This window comes from Pelodiscus sinensis, chromosome 25, assembly GCF_049634645.1.
Source record: "Pelodiscus sinensis isolate JC-2024 chromosome 25, ASM4963464v1, whole genome shotgun sequence".
NCBI classification, from domain to species: domain Eukaryota; kingdom Metazoa; phylum Chordata; order Testudines; family Trionychidae; genus Pelodiscus; species Pelodiscus sinensis.
The window spans coordinates 2,077,548-2,098,756 of record NC_134735.1 but is presented as its reverse complement, the minus strand read 5'-3'; the positions used below and the strand labels follow the sequence as shown (position 1 = coordinate 2,098,756).

The window sequence follows — 21,209 nt, the reverse complement described above, 5'->3', positions numbered from 1 at the left end:
CCAGGATGGGGGCGTGACCTAGGCAGAAGGGGAGGGACTGGGGGTGGGGCTAGCAGCTTGCCTCCCCCAGCCCTACTTTCACCCGCCGCTCATGCAGTCGAGACCAGGGTTGGCACAGATACCTGCAGACCAAAGTTAATGACACCGACGCCATCGCTCAGAGGCCTCCTAAGTAGCAGGTGTGTCTGCGTCGCCCCAGCCCTGGCGCTACGAGCTGGCGTGGGCGAACCCTGCTTGTCGGCACTTGGCCCGCCAAAACGCTTCTATCCGCCACGAGCGGGCCGGAGAGCGACAAAGCCGCGTTCTGTGTCCTTCACGGGAAGGGACGCGGGGGACTAAGCACCAGCGAACCACAAAAGGTTGCCGAGCAAGCGTGGACACAGCCTAAAGGCCGCGCTGGGTCAGTTATTTGTGGCGGGCGCAGTCGCCATGGCTCCGCTCAAGAGCCGAATGCAGGCGGCCGCTGCTGAGCTGCTAGCACGGACACGCCTCTTCCCTCCTAGGGCAGTGGCTTACGGCACCATCCTCCATGGCACAGAGGGGCCTCAGAACCACATGCAATGGTGCCTGCTGCCTCAAGGTGAGAGCAAAGGGAACACACAATCACGAGGACACGCGCGAGTGGCTCGTGTCTGCGGCCGTGCAGGAGACACGCGCCGTGAAAGGCCTTTCCGAGAGGTCCTGGCGCACGTCGCTCACGGACGCCCGCGTGCCGGGCGTTCCTGACGTTCCCAGGGCCAGGTCCGACGGCGTTAGCGGTGCGCAAAGCCAGCCCTGGTGGTGGGCAAGAGCCCAGGTGAACTCGAACCCTCTACCACAGGAAACGGTCAGAGAATCCCACCACCCGACAAAGCAAGACTGCACAGACACCAATCCCCTCCAGGGATAAGGCTCCTCTTACCTTATCAGCCGAGTCTGAGTCTATCAGGTCTGTCTCTATCCAAGAGATGTCCGACTTCGCCTGTGGAACAACGAACAAGCGTCAGCACAAGGGGGCCGGGATGCTCAGGGGACATTTTCCAATGCAGGGGCCTAAGGGAAGCAGGCCAGCTGGTTACAAATCCCCCGATGGCGCCCCCGGGAACCTCGCCCCCAAGAGGCAATTCAGAGCGGGATTGGCTCTGCCAGGCCAGGCGGCTCCGGAGGGGCTAAGAGTTCTCTGCAGGCGGGAGAGTGGGACGCACAGGTCAGATGCGAACCCTGCACGCCTCCAAAGAGCCACAGGGGTCCCGGGCCTGGAGAAAGCGAAGCTCTGCAGTCTTCACCAGGCAACTGGTCTCCTAAAAGGAAAATGGGACCAGCCTCACCCAGGCCATAATTAGCTCCCCCTTAGGCTGGGGAACAGCTAATTATGGTACAGGCAGCACTGGTTCCACTTCCCCTTACGTGGGCCGACTGCCCTGGGCCAAGGCCAAATCCTGTTCTCAGATGCGCCCGGGGGGGGAGGAGGGGGAGAGAGACGAGATGAGACACGACCTCCACGGCAGCTCTCCGCTTTGGCAGAGCTCCCCTGAATTTCAATCTGCAACCGCAGGAACCTGGAATCTGCGCTGCCCCGCTGGGCCACGGGCTCTCGTCTGGGTGGGAATCGAGTGCTCCCAAGCCAGTCACGGGGAATAGAGGCATCGTGCATCCCAGCTCACAGGGGGGAGGCCCGGCCCCTCTCCCGTGGCCCTGCCCAGCTATTTCATCTCATGTAGGGTTGCCAGATGGTTTCAACACATCTCGACAGGACACCCCAGTCTGTATTACATCGGAGTTAGACGACACCCGACATGTCTATGTTCTCAATGCATTTCCCAAACAAAGCTCAACTACTGGACTGTCCAGTTCCACACCAGACACCTGGCCACCCTGATCTCATCTCACAGGCGGGTCGGAGAAGGACTCGTCCGATTGCCTTTATCCCGACACCTGGCCAGGTCTGCACAGGCTTTCTCTGCCAAGAGACAAGTCGCTGTCTGGGACGGTTTACCCAGGCCCTGAGTCCAGAGTGGATCCTTCTGGCCTGGCCCTGTGGCAGCCCTGGCAGACTCACTCGAGAGAGCGTTTGTTTTCCTCCCTTTGCAGCCACTATCTGCTCTCAGATTTGTTGGCAGGAATCCTGCTGAGAGACGGGGGGGGGGGTTGGGAAGGTTTCTCCTTTCACATCTGAAGGGCCTCGGTTCTGGAAGGTTCGAGGTTGGATCCCGAAGCCTGGTGCACCCCCAAGGCTCAGTTCATGTTCACAGAGATTCCCTGTCGCAGCAGGGGGCTTCCCAGGAAGTTTAAATCCCCCCTCCCCGAGTTGATGCGTTTCCCTCAGTGGGGCTCACTCTGCAAGCAGCAGCTTGGGTGGAACCGCCCCAGAGAATGTTTTAAAGAGACACTCACAGGGCTACTTCTGCTTCCTCTTGGTACGGTCGGGTAGCGCCTCAGGGGCGTGGGGGGGCACGTGTGGTTTGGTGCTACAGATTCGATCTCCTCTGATAGAGGTAGAAAGGAGAAACTTCCCCAATCCTGCACCCACGTACAGGGCTCGGAAAGCAGAGAAAGGCTGCAAAGGGAGGAAAACGCAGGCGACCCCCCCGCACTTACGACCTAATTGGTTCCTGGAGAACCGTCGTAAGTTGAGCTGTTGCAACTCGAACCCTTTTTCCCCAACAATAAAAATGGGGGTTCCGTTCTTGGCCCACTCTGCCTCCTGGGAGTCGGAGTCCGCGGACACGAGCTGCTCCCAGAGCCGGCTGGGGGCTGTGCCGGGTGGAGGTGGTGGCTGGAGTAGGCAGTCGTAAAAGCCGGGTGGTTGTAAATTCCAAGGGTCATAAGTCGGGCGATCGTAAGTCAGGGTCGCCTGTACGCCTCGGAGCTTCGCCAAAGCGTGAGCCTTCAAATGTTAATAAGGAGACGGTTCCAGCTGGGAAGACGCTGAATACAGGGCACGGGGCCGTGTTTTCACCTCTCCTCTACCTGGCCCCATGACCATTGCTGCGAGGCACAGCAACCGGAGGGTGGTGGGCAACCCGCTGCTGCGGACGGCCCGCCAGACCTTTCGTTCGCCGCTGCCCGCGCGCAGGGTCGCCAGATTCCGCTGGTTTCAAGCTGCAGCGTTTTGTTCCTCGCGGCCTCACATAGAATCATAGAACCACAGAGATGGAAGAGACCTCAGAAGGCATCAAGTCCAGCCCCCTGACCCGCACGTAAAGCCAGGCCACACGCAGGGAGGTGCGTGTGGACGGGCACAACGCCGTCTTCCAGCAGGTTCTGTACTAAGCAGATGACTTAGTGGAGCCTAGAACAGTTGGTGCCACCCGGATCTAGATTGCTGTCTGCTGTCTCTTCCTACCGATACCATTCGACACTCACTTTCCTGATCCTCCCCCCCTTTATAAAAAGGCATCTTGTAGCACCTTGGAGACTAACCAAAAATATCTACATGGCATCAGGAGCTTTCATGGGCACAGCCCACTTCTTCAGCTGAGCAGTGGAGAGAAAAGGGGGGACCCTCCCAATTGATAACAGAAAAAGAAGGGAGAGTTTGTGAGGGTCCCCCCCTTTCCTCTCCACTCTGCTCAGCCAAGGAAGTGGGTTCTGTCCACAAAAGCGCAAGAGCCTAGATCTGCACGTCTCAGTCTGCACGGTGCCACAGGGAAGTCAGAGATGAACTCGGCCACCCCTGTGGGGTTTACAAAGAGAGCGTTAGACGTGGCACAAGCCCACGGGTGTTTTAGCACCTCGGCAGCAGCTGGAATCTGAGTGTGGGACACAGCCAGCAAGAACATGCTGCTATTTTGGGTTATGCTTTGTGCACCCAGCTGCCATGCAGCCAGGGCCAGCAGCAGAGGGATGGTGTTGCACCGCGCTTGCTTTGCACATGCGCCTGTTCCAAGCCACTCCCAGCCTCCGGAGGCAGGGAGAAGAGATTCCTCAGGGCAGTGAGATCGGAAAGGTCCTTTCACAGACAACACTCTACATTAAAAGCAGCCTGGTTGCCTCTAGAGCCTTGCAAGTCTGACTTCCGCCTCAGCCCTGGGCCACAGAGAACGCGACACTGCAAAGAGAGCAGACACTTGCCTCCTGGATCCGAAGCTTGGTGCGAAAGAGGAGCCTCAGCATCTCCAACGCTGCGGACGGCTACGCTCCCATAGCTGGTCTGGGGGCTCCCGATGGCCCGCTCTCCCCGCACGCACCCCCGTGCCTGCACCCCACACAGCCGCGCAGTCACTTGGATGTGTTTTAGGAGTTTCAACACAAAGGAAACTGTGGCTTTCTATGGGGAAGCTGCTCATAGCACCACCCCAGCTGCCAGATGAACGCGCGAGTCCAGGCGCATGACCCCGGTGGAATGCCCATTTGCGCAGCCCCCAGCTGAGGACCCAAGGACGTGGTGCCCAGGTGCACATGGATCTCACTTCCACAGGCCACAGTGCCTCGGGGGGGGGGGGTGTGTGTGACAGTTCTCAGGGTCCTCATCACCGAGTCCCCCTTTTGCGCCCCCCGCTCCAGCCTCTAGAGAGGAGTCGTCTTGTCTGTGGTAGCTGAATGGGCGCTCCCCATCACCCGCCTGTCCCGCTCGAGCGCTCTCCTTTAGGCTCCGCCAGCCCTGCCCGTCCCTTGCAGGAGCAGCCTGGCTCCCTTGTGCGACCCAGCCCCTGACACGGGCTCCTGGTGGAAATCCCAGCGCCTCTGCTCCGGAGAGAGCCGGGTATCCCAGCTGATTGCTCCCCGCCAAGGCGCAGCTCCTGCGGGCCCGGGCCACAAAACAAAACGGAGCTTTAAGAACAGAGACACGGCTAGAAACCAGAGCGCGATGGACACAAAATGGGCCCGACGCACGAGGCAACCCCCCCATCAAAGGCCTATGTCAATGAGCAGGCGACCCCCTGCCCCCACCTTCGGTCTGTCACGTTGCTGGCTGGCCCATCAGGAGCCGTGCACAAAACCCGTCCCACTGCAGCAGCTGTCTCCTCCGGGGCTGGAGGCGGAGTGGGTCTCTGCTCTCTCACGGAGCTAGATGTGTCTTCATGCACAGCCAGGGCATCCCCCTCGGCAGCCACGCTCTTTTTTACCGCGGGGGATGGAGTGCTGGGGCCTGGGATGATTTGCCCTTGACTGTTCTAGGATAGGGCCAGGGCGGACAACTGAGCCTGACATTACCATCGCCGGCTGCCCCGGAATGAGGGACAATTCCCTCTGGCCTTACTGGGCCACCACGGAGACTCAGGCTTCCCTGGGGACTAATGCTTATTCTAGCCTCGCTTTCAATAGTACATTATTTCATAAAGAATACCCCTCGCACGATGATTGTGAGTAGGGCCCTACCAATGGCACGGGTGAAAAATGCCTCACTGATCGTGAAATTAGCCCTTCCCCATGAAATCTGATGCCTCCTTGCTCCTAGGAGCACCCCATCCGAGGGGCTTCCTAGCTCCAATCTGGCAGGGGAAGGACGGGACCGGTCTCTCCCCTGCCAACCGCTCTGGCATGGGGGGGGCACCAGACCAGACCCACCACTGGGTGCCTCCCACTGCAGCAGGGCACTGCCGGGCAGAAGCCTGAGGTCCCTGCAGCTGGAGACTTGTGAAGTTGGATTCTATCTTCCCTGTGCTGCTGGAAGGGCCCCATCACAGGGGGTTTCCTACCCCCTACAGGGCAGGGAAGGACAATGCTTGGGGGGGGAGAAGACCCCCTCCATTGCCTCTTCAAACCTCCTGCGGCTGCAGTCAGCTCTGTGGTTGCCGCTTTCAGAGTCCAGCTCTGTGGGCTGCACAGAAGTGGGGAAAATCCCATGACCCCCCCTCCCCCACAACAGGTTTGTGATTCTCCCCCCCCCTTTCGGGTTGGGACCCCCCGTTACAACACTGACATTTCAGGTTTAAACAGCTGACAACATGAAATCTACCAATTTTCAAATCCTATGGCCCTAAAATTGGCCGTGAATTTGGTAGGGCCCCAACTGTGAGCATTGGCAAGTTACGAAAGTTCAGTAGAGACCGCACATGCTCCCGCTCCTGGGGACACGCCTGGGAGGTGGTGCATTAGCTGCACTGAGTTTGTCAGGTCTGGGACAGAAGTTGCTTGTAAAGAACAGGAAATCCTTTACGCCCTGGAAGCAATGGGCCTCGGTCCAGGGATGAGAGAACGTTTCCTGCACATGGCATGGTCCTTCGAAAGGAGCAAGAGTTGCAGGCGGGCGTAGGGCCGTGAACGACTAATTGACTAGCTGGTGAGCAAATGCATGTCAGACGGTCGACAGGCCAGTCAACTAGTCGCTTCCCTCCCCCGCTTGCTGCCTCTACCAGAAAGAGGCACCAAGTGGTGGGGGGGAGAGGGTGAAGAGGAGGAGGTGCCTCAAAGCAGCAGTGCCACGTTGAGCCTAGGGCCAGACCCTGGGATACACGTGGCACTGCCATTTTGAAATGCCACGTGCAGCCCAGGCCAGCCGGGAGTCCCCAGCCTGCACGTGGCATTTCAAAGGGGCAGCACCATGTGGAGCCCAGGAGAGTCCCCAGCAGACCCCGGGTTCCATGCAGCGCTGCTGCTTTGAAACGCCGCAAGGAGCATGGGGCTGGAGTGGGGGAGACTGCTCGAGTCCCCCGCTGGCCCCTGCTCCCTGCAGCATTTCTGCCTTTGTAGTGCATTGATTATTGGATTCGCCAATTGGTATACATGTAACATCCCTAGGCAGGCCGTGCCTCTCCGGATGAGACCCTTGGGATGTCAGTAAGTGGATCTGCTAAGAGGCAAGTGTGCAAGTTTCTCCTGCCACAGAAAGCATTTAGCCATCCTGAAGACCTTGCTCTTCACACACACAGTTTGATATTGCAGATATTATAGAGCCTGGCTTGCTCAAATTCATTATAAAGAGAGGTGACCACACGAGCACGTGATACAAACCATGCACAATTTACCTCAAGCATGGGGACCTTTCATCTTTCAGATGTGCAAAAACAGACGGACAGAAGACGCGCAGGGGTAGGAAGTTACACAGCAGTTTTGCTAATATCTGTGCAATGTATCGCCCCAGTGATACCATCAGCAGCACCATGGCTTACTCACTCTGCACTCGGCTAAACAAAGCTGTGTAGAACAGAACTCGCAAGGGGGGTCGGTTTCATTTCACTGTCTTTCCAAAAGCAGAGAGCACCAGCCCTACGTCAAAGGAGATGCGCCCAGCTCTGGGGTGGTTCAGCCACCTGGCATTTTCACTTCTTATAACTATTCACTTCAGGAGCGGACCGAGGACAGCTGCGCCCTAGGTGGAAGGCGCAATCTGCGTCCCCACCTGCACGGCCGTCAATGGCCGTGACGTCATCATTGGGCGCCCGGGGCCGTGGCGCCGTAGGCAACAGCCGAGTTTGCCTAGGTCCGTGGGCCGCCCCTGATTCAATTAGTGCCAAGAACAAACCCGACTCGGGCCAAAGCCCAAGTCTGAGCACCCGAATCTCACCCCAGTGGGTGGAGGTGAGGGACCAAAGGGAGGCGATTTGGAGACTGACTTGAAGTGGTCTCCCCTCCTTCTCACCTAGGCTAGCAAGGGGGCATGTGGCCTTTCCCTTCTAGCAAGGCAGAGGAGATGCAGCTGGCCTCTAGTTCCAAGGACAATGAGACGCGTCACTGCTCCTGGCGACCACGTTATGCAGATTTCCACGAGCGCACTAGACGGAAACAGGTCCAATTGTTCTGACCCTAGTGACTCACGGCACTGCCCGAAATCGAATATCGAAAGGAGAATGTTTGTAAGTCTGTGCTCTAATAACTTGGACACTGTAAGACCTACTGCAACCAAACTTTCCGTGGCAGAGCCCTTCCGCCAGGGGGCGGTGGTAAGGTCCTGTGGGAGGGAAGAGAGGAGAGACCGACGCCTCCCCCCGGGGCTGCACGGAGCTTGGCAGTGCAGGGAGAAGTGGCTTCCCCGCCATTGCTGGAAGCATATGGAGGCCCCTCTTCAATAGTGCAACTGGTCCGGGGCCCGGCGGCCGACCAATGGGCGGGCGGGTTGCTGCCGGGGCTCGCTGTAGGCGGAGGGGGAGGGGCTGCTGTTAACGCTCAGCTGACACTTTTAAAAAATAAACGGGAAGGGGGAGCATCGGGATCCGGAGATGAGAGCGGGGGGGGGGGGGAATGAATGGGGGGGCTGGACCATTGGGAGGCGCGTGGGGGGGGGGGGGAGGCAGGCAGGATGGGGGGGGCTGGATCGTTGGGGGCAAGGGCAGGATTGTAGGGGGATGGAGGAAGTGGGGCTGGACAATCCTGCAGGGAGTGAGTGAGAAATGAAGCCCATGGTGGGGGTGGGGTGTGGAGGGGGGAGGAATCTCCTCTGAGGGGCACTGGCCCAAGGGGCAGCACTAGATGATACTGGGAGGGTGAGAAATTAATCCAAGGCGGGGGTGGGAGGATCCCTCAAATCTGGGCATTGGTCCTGGGTTTGATACTGGATGATCCTGGGCAGAGGGACAGTCCACGGGAGGGGCAGCTGGTCCGGGGCTGGCGCTGGAGGGGGCTATAGAGGTGCCAGCAGGCTCAGGGAGTTGACTCCTAGTTCCATCAAAAAAGATGGGAGAAGAGTTTGAGGCGTCACCTTGAAATCTCTGATTCAGTAGGGCCAGGCCCACTGACTGAGGCATCCCTGTGCTCAGCTCTTGGGTGAGAATTTGCAGACCCAGCGTGCCCCTCCCCTACTTCCCTTCCAGAAATCCATGAGCTTCTACAAGGATAATTAGCAAAAATACCATCTGACAGGAAGCAAAACGTTGCACTATTGAAGAGGGGCCTCCGTACGCTTCCAGCACTGGTGGGGAAACAAGCCATGGGAGACTTGGGGCTCTCCCTTCCACTGGGCTTTTAATGGCCCCTAGACTCATGACATGGGAAGAAAACAGAGACCTCGTTTCTATCGTGACTTTTGTATCTCAGTTTGACAAGTCCAATAGCTCTGACTCTCCACATTGCAACGCCTCTTTTGCCTTATGCAGCAGTAGAAACGCACGGGGGTCTGCCATAATGGCCAGATGTCAGGCCCTGGCAGCTGCGGTGTGGCTGGGGGCTGTCAGGACCAGCTTCTGTTTTTCTAAATTTTGTTCCTCCGATTTCCCGGGCAACGCAGGGTAAGCCCAGCTAGGATTCACTATGACCAAGCGTTCCCGTCCAGACAGAACCGAAAGCAAACTAGGACGAGGTGCAATGTGCATGTCCTATAGCTTTAATTTGATGAGTCTGCTTTTCAGGGCAGACAGATGCGAATTACCCCCCACCTCACGCAACTCGAGTCTAATTCTACAAGGGCTCCTTCAGACACAAACTGGAGAGACTGAAGTTAGTTATGGATAGGCCTGGGTCACACACTCTGCCCGGGGAACCTGCAGCTGCTGCGACTGCCCTCCCCCTCGCAGCTTAAAAGTTACTGCCAGTTAGATCGTGTCAGCTGATAAGGGTTCTGTCAGCGTACGTTCTTTTAAAAATAAAAACAAGAGACCCCCCTGGCTGTAATTTTAATAAGACTGATTGGAACGGCCTTTGTCTGCTGTGGAGATCGGCTTACATCCTGTGGCGGGCTGGCAACAGCCTCAGTTACAACAAGAGGGCCAGCGTTTCATCAACAGGAAACTGATAGTGTGAAAAAGCTGCTGTCTGAAGCGAGCCGAAGGCTGTCAGTTTCAGAAGGGGATTCTTGCCCCTTGCTCAAGGGGAGACGTTCTGGCTTGCGGCATAACCTGCCGCTGGAGCGTGCGCAACTCAGCTCTCAGGGGCTACAGTTTCCAAGAAAGGCTCTAGAGGTTCAGCCTCTTCCCTGGGAGGCACAGGAACTCAAGCAGCAGTCAGGGTTAGGATCCCGGAAGATCGCTGGCCCTGGGAGGCGTCTGAAGCCGTTCCCAGAAAGAGTATAGCCAGAATCCTGCGCGTGCGATCTGCTTCAGCTTGGCAGGTCGCAGGAGGAAGTGACCTGGGTGCAAGGCTTCCTGGAAGGTTGTTTTAAATAAAGCTGAGGTTGATTGGTCTCTAACAAACCTCGGCGTGTTCCATACAGGAAATAACAAGCATGTGAGCGAGAAGATACACGGGAAGACCAGCCCACATTTCACTCCTCTAGCCCCAAACAGAAATGTCTGAGCAGGATTCCGCACTGAAGATTTATAGCCAGCTCCTCATTTGTGCAAACGGTTTCAATTTCTGATCGGGGAATTAAAAAAATCTTAAGGGGGCCACATGCACCGATCCACTGAGGCCCCGTGGGCAGGACCACGCTGGACAGTCACGCACCCCAGACGGGACTGGAGTGAAGGAAGAGAACGTTTGCACCTACGGGGGTTTCGATCAGACAGAGATGCCATTCGGGAGGGAGGGGGAAGTGGCAGTCACAAGCCCGGCCCAGCAGAGAAGAGGGTTCAAAGGGTTCATGGAAATTGCAAGCAGACACCTGACTAACGGCTGCACAGAACTCAGCCACGCCCATCGCGGCCTCCTGGCAGAGGGCCACTCTCCAGGAGAAGTCAGGAGCCTGCTTAATGCAGGGGTCAGGCAGGCCCACACAGGATCCTGGGGGCATTAACTCCCTGCTGGGCTGAGACGCTCCATGCAGCCCCACGGCCCCAGAAAGCCTATTGCACACAAGGCAATTGTTCAGAGCTCACCGAGCAGTAGATCGGGATCTGCCGAGATCCCGGAGCCTCTGACGGGTGATCCTGACTGGTTTGGCCAGGAAGCTACCAAGCGCTGGCGCCTCAGTTGCCCTCCACCCACTGTCCTGCTGCTCCTGCCCTCTGCTTGGAGCTGCCCCCTGGGAGCCTCCTGCTTGTTGCGCAGGGTGTGGGAGGGAGAAGGGGGGCAGCTGATGGCAGGGTGTCCCTGCTCCCCCCACTCCTGTCTCCACAGAGAAGGGGATGGAGGGAGCCTGGCAATGCAAATCTCTGTCACACTCACAGACTGGGGCTTCGTCTATGCCTCTGTGGGAGAGGCATAAGGATCTTGCGGAAAACGGGGGGTTTGCGCCCCCCCCAAAAGTCCACACTACTTTTTTCCTCCCGCAAAAACCCTTTGCGCAAAAATGGCATGCATAAATTATGCAAATGAGGCATGGCAATATGCTAATCCACACCTCATTTGTATACTCACTGCCAGCACAACTGGAAGTGTAGAGGTAGCCTGAGTGCGTCTGTCACTCTCAAACACACACTGTCCTTCCCCCTCATCTCCTGACCCTACAAAGTGGGTTATTTTGGGGTCTGACTGCTCTGCGCATTTCATCACTTGCATTTCTCCCTTACGCTTCCATTCAATTCTTTGAGCAGCGAGTTCTCAAACGCTGAACCTGCCGTGGCTGGAGTCCTTCTCCCCGTGGTCCCTGCAGCCCCTGAGAGAGGCAGAGCATGTGCTGTCCTTGCCCACAGACACTGCTCCTGCAGCTCCCATTGATCGTAACGGGGAACTGTGGCCAGTCGAGGCTGTGGGCTCCGTGCCTGTAGCTGAGGGGCACCACACAGCACCATGGAGCCATGGCTGTCCATGCCAGCTGCTTTCAGGAGTGGTACAGGGCCAGGGCAGGAGTGAGCTGCCTTAACCCCACTGCTCCACCACCCGGAAGCCATCTCAGTTAAATGGGGCCCAGCCAGAACCTGCTTCCTAAACCCCTGTCCCAGCCCTGAACCTCCTCCAGCCCCAGATGTGAGTCCCCCGTTCCCAAACTCCTCCCCAGAGGTTGCACCCTGCAACCCCTCCTGCACCCCAATCCCCCACCCTGAGTCCCTCCCACACTCCAAACTCCTTGGCCCAAGACCAGAGTCTGCACCCCAATCCCCTACCCCAGCCTGGTGACAAGAAGTGAGGATGGGGGAACAAGGGGGATGGAGTGAGCAGGGTAAGGCCTTGAAGAGGGGCTCCAAGAAGGGGCAGAAAGGAAGCCAGGCAAGGGCATTGGGGTTTGAAGTAGATCTGACATTGCACTTACATTGCAAAAAGCCATCTTGTGGTTAAAAAGGTTGGAGACCCTGCGTTCACTGTTCAAGGTAAGCCCTAGGCTCCCCTCTAGTGTTTACCTGACTCTGTTCACACGGTCTTTTCACCCAGCTTGTCCACACTAGAATTCTGCCATGTGTTGTCACAGGATCAAGTGACAACTCTTTTTCTACTGAAGTGGGTCAACTCAAGGACAGGCGGCTCTTCCGGCCTCACACAGGGGGCAGGGAGGAGAGAGCCTCCACTCTGCTTCAGTTCAGATAAGAGCATTTCTGATTAAGGAAGGAACACACACGAAGCCACCTAGGCAGCAAAATGCTCTACGGATGGGAAACATGCTCTACGGCCTCGGGTCCAAAGAGAAGTCTGATTGAGCACAAAAGCAGATTAGAAAGTCTCACTGTGAAGGCAAAATACGTCTCTCCACGTGCAGGTGTTTTGGTCACTACAGTTCTACGCTATAGAACAACCCCCATGCCGCTCCGAGGTTCTGTTTATCCCAGAGAGGGCATTTCTAAGGGCCTGCAGCATCTGGATTTGCCACACAAACGTTCTGCTCACTGCGTACTCGGATTAACCGCCTGCCTCAGAACACCGACTTCGTCACCATCCATGGGCGTAACGTCTCTATCCACCCACATCTCACAGCACCGGCATCGCTGCCGGCCTCGAATAGTCACAGGAAAATGGGCAACCCTCAGCGATCCACCCCGCACGCTGATTGCCAAACGCCGCAATTTCATCCTCGCCCATAACCTGAGAGGCAACAACGCGCGCCCAAGGCATGGGAACAGCCATGGGGACTCGGAAAGCTCCCCAGCATGTCAACCTCTTCATGGGCTCCCCGAACAGGAGAGCATCAGAACGGCCAGGCTGGGTCAGACCAAAGGCCCGTCCAGCCCACAGTGCCCAGTGCCAGATGCCCCAGAGGGAGTGAACAGAACAGGGAACCATCAAGTGATCCCTCCCGTCACCCATTCCAGCTTCTGACAGAGGCTAGGGACAACATCCCAGCTCATAGCCATTGATGGGCCTAACCTCCATGAACTCATCTAGCTCTTTTTTGAACCCTGTTACAGTTTTGGCCTTCACACCATCCTCTGGCAAGGAGTTCCAGAGGTTATGCGCTGAGTGAAGAAAAGCTTCCTTTTGTTTATTTTAAACCAGCTGCCTATTAAAATTATTTGGTGACCCCGAGCCCGTATCCACCAAAACGAGTCCGGTGGCACTTTAAGGACTAGCAGATTTATTTGGGCCTAAGTAGAGCCCTGCGAGGCTACACAATTTTGTATCCTCATCTGCAACAGTAAGCCGTGAACACCCTCAGCCATGCCTGCGGATCCCCGCGGATATAAAGTGGGTATCCACAGAATTGCAGGGCTCTAGGCATAAGCTTTTGTGGGTAAAAGCCCTCTTCATCAGATGGGCTCCTCGTTGTTCTCCCACACTTTGAACCCGAGCCCCACCCCTGCTACATGAATTCTGACGAGGGTGAGGTGTTGCACATCCCCCTCCAGACCGGTGCACATAACAAAACGCATTCCTCTCAGGAGTTGGAAAAACTAAGAGGGAATCCAGCCTGTCCCCTTGGGGCCACTCAATATCTGACCTACCCGTCCCCACCCTCCCAGGCAGCTTGTTTGCCCAAAAGTTTCACTTACTGCTCTGCTGTACACACAGCCTTGGACTGAGCAGACCTGCTGGATTTATGGCTTATTGCAACAGTCTCTAGCCAGCCGGCTCGTTTGTCCTACGGCTGCAGAGGTGTTAATGGGCCATTCTACCCTGAATGCTCCCTAACAATCCCTTCCACCTGGCTTCCATGGTGACCTGGGACAGCCCTTCCCTGGCCAGAGCAGCCTGAAAGCTGGACTCCTCCACCAACACAAGTTGGTCCAACGAATTAGTTCTCCCACGATTTCACCTCCCAGTGAAACGGTCTGCTCGAATCTGAGCTCTTGCTTTCTCCAAACCAGAGACCCCTCCAAACTCCTTGAGCTGGGGAGGGTGTGGTACCTAGCATGCACTCACTCCCTGGGTGTCCAGGGAGCAGCGCGGAGACAACTACAACCTGACAGACGGCTAGAGGGGAGGGGTGGATTCTTGGAGATGAACTCAGGGCGAGCACTCCTGGTTTCCGGAGCAGTCGGGAAGGGTTTTGTGCACAGAGGAAATGGGACAGCTGCAGCTTTCAGAGTCTCTCCCCCCCCCCCCCCCCGAATTCTGTTGCATCCTGAGGAGCCAGCGTGTACCTGCAGCAGAGGGCCCTGGCAGACCCACCCTGGACGGGCTGCAGTGGGCCCCAAGGAGCTGGAGCAGCTCCAGCTCTTACCGGTTAACTGTAACCAGTAAGCCTCTCCCATTAAGGGTGAGCTCACCCATTAACTGGGCAAATGTACAGACCTAATGGAAACAGCCATGTTCTACAGTCAAAAGCACAGCCAGGCCCACCAATGCGGGGTGAGGGGCAATAGCCCAGGGCCCCAGGTCACCACTGCGGCAACAGCCCCTGGGCTCTTTTAACAGCCAGCCCCGCCCCTTCCACTCAAAGCCCCGCCCCTTCCACCCAGCTCTCGCGTCTGGAGCCGGTGCCAGCTGGTTATTTTTGTGACTGAGAAAATGCGCAACATCTTCCACTGGGGATGCTCACGTGCGTTTATCAAGGTAAACGTGTCACTGCTGAGATTTTCAATAACCAACTTTCCGCTGGCACCGGCTCCAGACGCGAGAGCTGCCTGACCCCCCCCCCCCCCGCATTGCTGCCTCAGGTGTGGGGGGGACAGGCAGCTCCCTGGCTTAACCCTCTGCACGGCTGCCTCCGATTCAGGAAGTGCAATCGGCCCTCCATGTAAGTTCATTCCCTTCCTGTGAACATCCTTCACCCAGAGGCTACCATCGGATAACCTCATTAGCAAGAGGCAGAGGTTCCTGCAGGGGGATGCAGCCGGTCTGAAGTCTGCCCTGGGGTAGAGCACACAGCCAACACGATTAGCAGTTGTAGGGCACAAACCTACCCGGGGAAGTTGGTGAAACTCTGAAGTCAAGGGAAGGAAACCCCCCCCCCCAATCAGGTACCAATTGGACCCTAGCATTCCAGGCCAATGCGAAGTGTTCACGCCAGCAGATGGCACTCTTCCAGCAGATTTCAAGTCAGAGGGATGTTTCCACCTCTGACAGACGGGCCAAGAGGCCCATTTCACAGGGGCTCACTCAAAGCTAGAGATTCAGCATCTTGGGAAAGAGGTTTCTTAAATCCGCTCATCAGCAAATCAATAATGCCTAAGTGCCGGCCGTAGCCAGAGGAGAAAGGGAGCCGAACGCAGCCCCGCTTGTCATCCCAGAACACGATCGCTGGTCACGCCAAGTTCCTCACGCGCTACAGCAGCCCTTCTGGCCCGGCCCGATGGACATGTGGCTCCTACAGCCAGAGCAGAGACGGTGGCTCTAGATACGGATCTCGAGCTCCTCGGGGACGGAGGAAGCGGGCGTCGCTCAGAAAAGTACTTTGGTACAGAAGGAGCAAGGATGCTTCTGTCGGAGTCAAGGGCAGATGGACTAAAAGCAGCAAGAACTCGTGTGTCACCTCAGGGACCAGCGCAGGCCTATCCAGCATCACGAGCTTTCATGGGCACAACCCGCTTCCTCAGATGAGCCGAGGAAGTGGGTACTGCCCACAGACGTGCAGGGTACTAGATATTTGGTCTGTCAGTCTCCAAGGTGCTACAGACTACTCGTTTTTAAAGTTACAGACTAACACAGCGACCCCTGAGACTAGCTAACGCAGCTTATTTTGTTGCCCTGCTGTGGCTCCTTAGAAAGGAAGAAAAGTTTGGCATTTGAGTGTGTAAATTTTTAGTGACTCTCCATCCTGTCAGGGCACTGAAAGACACACCTGTCCGAAGATACATGCTCAAAGATGCTTTATAAACCGTGTTAAGTGCTCACCTGTGATACACCAGATGCCTCCAGAGCAGTAAATAGGAAAGCAGCAGCCATGCTAAACAGGAGCCCCAAAACCACCTTCCACGTAAGAATCTGTGGATGCAAGGGTACCTAGCAGGCAACTTTTAAAGAACAAAAAGTCTCCTTTGTACTTGTTCTCTGGGAACTGCTGGTCTCCTCTGGCATCTCTGCAAATTCTATTCAAGGCAAGAAATTAGGGATGTTTCCAGTTTTACCCCCAAATAAAAAGCACAGCAGGCTGGGATTCCTGATGCAGAAGAGATCTGCTTTTAGCTGAGAAACATTTAAAAACGAGAGATGTTAAAACGTGGTTAATTAAGCAAACACGTAACTGCTGAAAACGTCAGTAGTTACACGGGGAGAGGAGGGAGCCGGTGTGCATGGGGAACCAGCTTTTAAGCTGGCTCCCCCCATCCCAACACTGCTGCCTCTGATACAGAGGTAGCAGCGCGGGGGAAGGAGGGGCAGGCAGCTCGGGGTGTACGTGGGAGGGTGGCATACCCAGGCTCACTGGTTAACTGTGTGCCCGGTTACACGCTCACATCCCTATTAAAAACCTGGTACGTCGGCACTACGCTCCGTCCAGCCATTCCGTAGCTTTTGTTATTTCTACGCTCTCCGTGGAGGAGCGGCAGACTCCTTTTCACGGCCTAAGGGGATCTCACACCAGCTCCACAAATAGAGCCGAGACTTGTTTGCAATGTTAAGTGACGTGCTCGGGAGCGGCTGTGGGAGGAGGAATTTGTTTGCCACCAGGATGCAGGAATTCCATATTCCTCCCACCACAGCACAGATGACCCATTTTTCCTTGTAGGACTCTCAAGGCCCCTGTGGTCTGGACAAAGCTTTTTTTTTTTTTATGGGCTACATGTTTGAGGCGGGGGGTGTATAACACAGCAGCCATGTATTTGCGCCCCCCACCCTTCCAACCAGTCGTTTGCAGGGCTTCTGCCGCAGGTGTATGAATAAATCATCATAGGAAATGAAGCAAGGGAGCATTGCTCCCGTCAGCTCAGATCATGGCATCTTGCAATACAAAGGACTGGTCTGTGTTCTGACACTCCGGAAGGCCGGGCGGCCCTAAGAGCGGACAAGCTGGCCGACAGGTGCCTGGCTGCGAGAGGAGAGTCATTTCCTTTAAGTCTCCGTGTGTGTGTGTCTGTCTGTCTGCAAAAACAGCGAGGAGTCCTGGGGCACCTTTGAGACGAACTGATTTATTCGGGCACGAGCTTCCATGGGTCAGATCCCACATCTGACAAAGTGGTTCTGACCCACGAAAGCCGACGCCCAGATACATCGGTTTGTCTTTAGGGGCGCCAGGACTCCTCGTATTTCCTGGAAGGCCTGGAAAAGCCCATGCTGGGAAGCCGGGCAGATGGCAGAGATTCCCGTCACGGCTCAGCGCCTGCAGCTGGGGGTTCGCCTGGTCTGGCCTGGCCAGGACGCTTGGCAGAGCGTTGGGCGGGGACGGGAGAAGAGACGGGCTCGCTCAGCGCGGCGCCGATGCAGAGGCACGGGAGGGGCCCAGGCAGGGAGCTCCGAGCTGCGACAGCCGCTGGCATTTTGCCCTGGTCACCAAGAACAGGGGCGTTGCCGCTTGAGGGTTTCGGACCAACGCCCCTCCCTGCTCGCATGGAGGGAGCTGGGACCCGCTTTCCAGCCCTTTATTTGCACAGTTGCACCCGCGGGGGCGTGAGCGCTTTGTCCCCTCGGCAGGGCTGGCCCAGAGGGCCCAGCACACGCATTCGGCCCCCGCCCTGCCGGGGCGAACGAAGGGGGAAGGGGGACTTAGGAGCACGGCGGAGCCGGGCAGGAACTAGGCCAACCCGTGCGAGAGCATCTCAGCTGATGCATCGCTTCTCCCCCAGCCCAGCAAATCGCCCGCTCCCAGCGCGGTCCCCTGTTGTGCTCCTCCAGCTGTTGCAGGAGCCCGCCGGCAGAGCCAGGAGAGGGGTGCAATGAGGGCCAGGGCTGCCTGCCCCCCGTCCCTCCAGGACGCCGCCATGAGAAACCCACCAGGCCCCCGGTGCTCCTCCTCCCTCACCCTGAGCCCAACGGGGGACCAGCGAGGTCGGAGCCGGTGCCCGGCGGCCAGGCTACGCAGGGAACCCAGAACATTCAGGGAACTTCCTACAGTCCTGGCTGGACTCGGGGCCGGGGTGTTTGCACCAAACCTCCTCCCTCCCTCTTCTGTCCTCAGCCTCACAACACCCCTGCCCCCCCCTCGCCCTGCCCCCGCCCTTCTCCCTCACCTCCAGGCAGCTGATCTCCCAGCTCACTCGCTCCTCCCACCCCCAGAGGGAGAGAATTAACATGGCTGCCAATATCATCACCTTATTCACCCTCCTACCCCCACCTTCTGTATTGGGTTGTACCCTTGGGCTGGGCCGGCTGCTCCTGGCTGGCCCGTGGCACCATGGTAATTAACATGCCTGATTAACAGGGTACGTGAGGAAGCTCTTCTCGGAGGCTATGCCCTCCTTCGGTATCAGCCCGCGCTGCAGCAAGCAGGAATTTTGGGGTGACCAATTTAACCCTCCCCCACTCCCTCCAGAACTGACAGCTTCTTCGGCAGGAAGCCTGTGGCCATCATTGCTCTGGGGCGGGGGAGGGGGGTTCGTGCCCAAACTCAGAGTGGCGGAGACCTGCCGGCTGAGCGACAGCGTTGTGCTGCTTTGCCCTTGAGCATGGCGGCAGGAAGAGGCAGGGCTGCCTCGCCTGGTTTGGAAGCCCACGCCAGCTGGCAGTGCGGTCTCCGGCGCGCTCGCTGCAGGAAGCCGAATGGTCTCTAGTCGACACAGGAGAAGGAAGCGGCCAGCCACCTCTCCAAGCCAGATGGCCTTCGATCTGCAACTGCAGAGCCAGCCCGTGCAAAAGGAGCGTCGAAGAGCTGGTAATACAAAGTCCAGGGCTGTTTGAACACCGCCCTGTTGACACAGCGCACAAACAGCTCCAGCCTGGGTGTGCACCGCAGGGAACCCGCTGCCGGCCTCCCCTTTAGCGGCGCTGCCTTTGAGGACAACAAATCCCTCCCTCCCTCCGTCCACCCCGCGCAGCAGAAGAAATGCACCAGCCTGTACATTCGCACTGAGCCCCCACAAAGCTGACACTTGTAAAGCTGGGGGGGAAAACCCCACTTCACTGGGATCATCAATATCTACATGGGGAAAACCTGGGGGCTGAACTTTACACCAGCTGTCAAGCTCCACTACCTGCTGCCGAGTGCAGGGCTCGATTTTAAATCGGTTAAACCCGATAAGCTCTCGCTAGCTGCGGAAAAGCCCGAATTCCAAAGTTCTCGGCGCTCCAGGACTTGAACGGCCGTTTGGTCTCATGCACCTGGCGGCGAGGACAGAAAACACGTCACCAACGTAGAACAGAACAAGCCCTGGCGCTTTCCACGGCACCGCAGTGCCTGCCTAGGGCGGGACCTTTTGTGGGTCGGGGGCCGCACAAAAGCCTCACTGCCGTGGCCCCCAGTTGAGAGGCAGAAAGACCCTCCCGCCATTCCTCTCGCTCAATGGATCCTAGGGGGCGCAGGCTGGCAGACTGTGTGTTCCCTGTGGGGCTAGAGGAGATGGGGGGCTGGACTGCAAGCATGGGCTCCCCAATGCTGGGTGGGGGGCCCTGAGCCCTGGAAGCTGGATCCAGGCAAGACGGGGGGGGGGGGGGGGTCGCATCCAGCCCCCTGGCCTGGCTTAGAGCTTTTCCCCAGCCCTTCCCTCCCTGCTACCGATGAAGCAAGAGAACAGAGATCCTCACTGGGATGGGGTGGGGAGTTCGCAGCGTCTCCAGCCCGGCGGGGAGAAAAGCAGGGAGAGTTCCCAGCGGGCTCTGCTGCGTTTCCTCCGGTCAGCGTGCCATGTACATTGTGCTCTGGGCCCCCTTGGGCCGCGCAACCGGCCTGTCCTCCGAGCCAGCGCGGCGCCGATCAGTCGCGAGAGCGCCGCGGAGGAAGGGCGGAAAGGGGTCTCCCTGCCTTGCTTTGTAGCTCTCTGCCGAGGTACCGGGGGGGGGGCGGACGCCTTCAGAGCCGGGACCCGACCCAGGTTTGCGCCACGCGCCAGCGAGCAGGGTGAGGGAATTTCTCCAGCCAGCATGGAGCTCGTGGCGGGTTTCAGTGAAAGGGGGCCGATCGCAGCGCCGAGCCAGTGCCGATTTTGCTCGTGGGATGAGGCGAGCCAGCCTGGCTGCTGCTGCTCGCTTTGCTGCATTCCTCGTGTGCAAGGCCTGGAAACTGACCCCAGCTCAATTATTCATGAAAGGCTGCAGCAGGGACCAGCTTCTCCACAGCGCTAGAGCCCAGCCATTGGGCAGGCCTGGCCGTGCCGCCAGAGGAATGCCGCCAGGCGCCCGGAGCCACGGACGCGACGACCACTCCGATCGGGAACGGCCACTTTAAACCGTGGGATTTAGCAGGGACAGGCTGAAATAGAAGCAGCAGCCCGAGCCCCAACCAGGGAGAGGGGGAGGCAGATTTCCAGGTGGAGGGGGCTGCCAGTCTCTGCCCCAGGAGAGGGGACACCCAGCCGCTGCAGGGGCCTGCCAAAGGTCACTTGCGTGCACCCCTCTCGCCAGCAGCCTGGCCCTCGGGCCCCCGATCAGCTGCAATTCCTGAAGAACACTGCTGGGGCCTTTGGTATGGGACGGGGGGACCCTTTGGATTTATTCTGAAAAGCCCTCTCGTCGCCTGGGCATCACTAGCGTAGACACAACAGGCCCCTCAGTGTCAGGGGTACGGGCCACACCTCTGTCTGCCGGCGCTGTCAGACTCGCGGAGGAGACGCAGCGCGGAGGAGGCAGCTGGCCCCTCGCTCTGCCGACTAGAGCCAGGCATTGTCTTTACGCCCCGCATCTGCCTTTCGAAGGACACTGGCCTGGTACAATTCCAGGCTGCACCTCTATAAACCGGGCCTCTCGGGGCCAGCGACATCGGTGGTCCATGGGCGTTCTGGGATCGGAGAGTCCCGGCATGATGCAGGGAGGGGGAGGGGGAGGGGAAGCCCGGCTGCTTGGGAGCTGAGAAGCCTGGTGGGGGAGGGACAGCAGCCGGGGGTGGGGGGTTTGGATGAAGGATTTTACTGGGCCTCCCCTGGTCTGACAAAAACCCTCATCCGGGACCAGTCAGGTCCCGAGGGTGCCGGACCAGGGAGGTCCAACTGGCGCTGCAACCCCTATTTGACATTCCAGCACAGCCCTGGGAGAGGCCCCCCCATCTCCAGAGACAGGCCGCCAGCGACACGGGACAGGCGGCACTGACGGAGCTGAGACACGGCCTGAGCCTGGGGTGCAGGTCCCTTGGCAGCTCCCCCAGC

General features: G+C 57.9%; 1 protein-coding gene across 4 annotated transcripts in view; it reads right to left on the bottom strand.

Moving 5' to 3' along the window:
* The window catches only part of RPS6KA1 (ribosomal protein S6 kinase A1), a 66,346-nt gene that overhangs the window by 21,414 nt on the left and 23,723 nt on the right, over positions 1-21,209 (bottom strand). For 3 of the 4 annotated variants that reach the window (XM_075908912.1, XM_075908913.1, XM_075908914.1), the window contains exon 3: positions 902-961. The exons of the other annotated variant lie outside the window; for it this stretch is intronic. In XM_075908912.1, the coding sequence (XP_075765027.1) occupies positions 902-961 (60 nt within the window). The remainder of the gene's footprint in view (positions 1-901; positions 962-21,209) is intronic. 4 annotated transcript variants of the gene reach the window in all.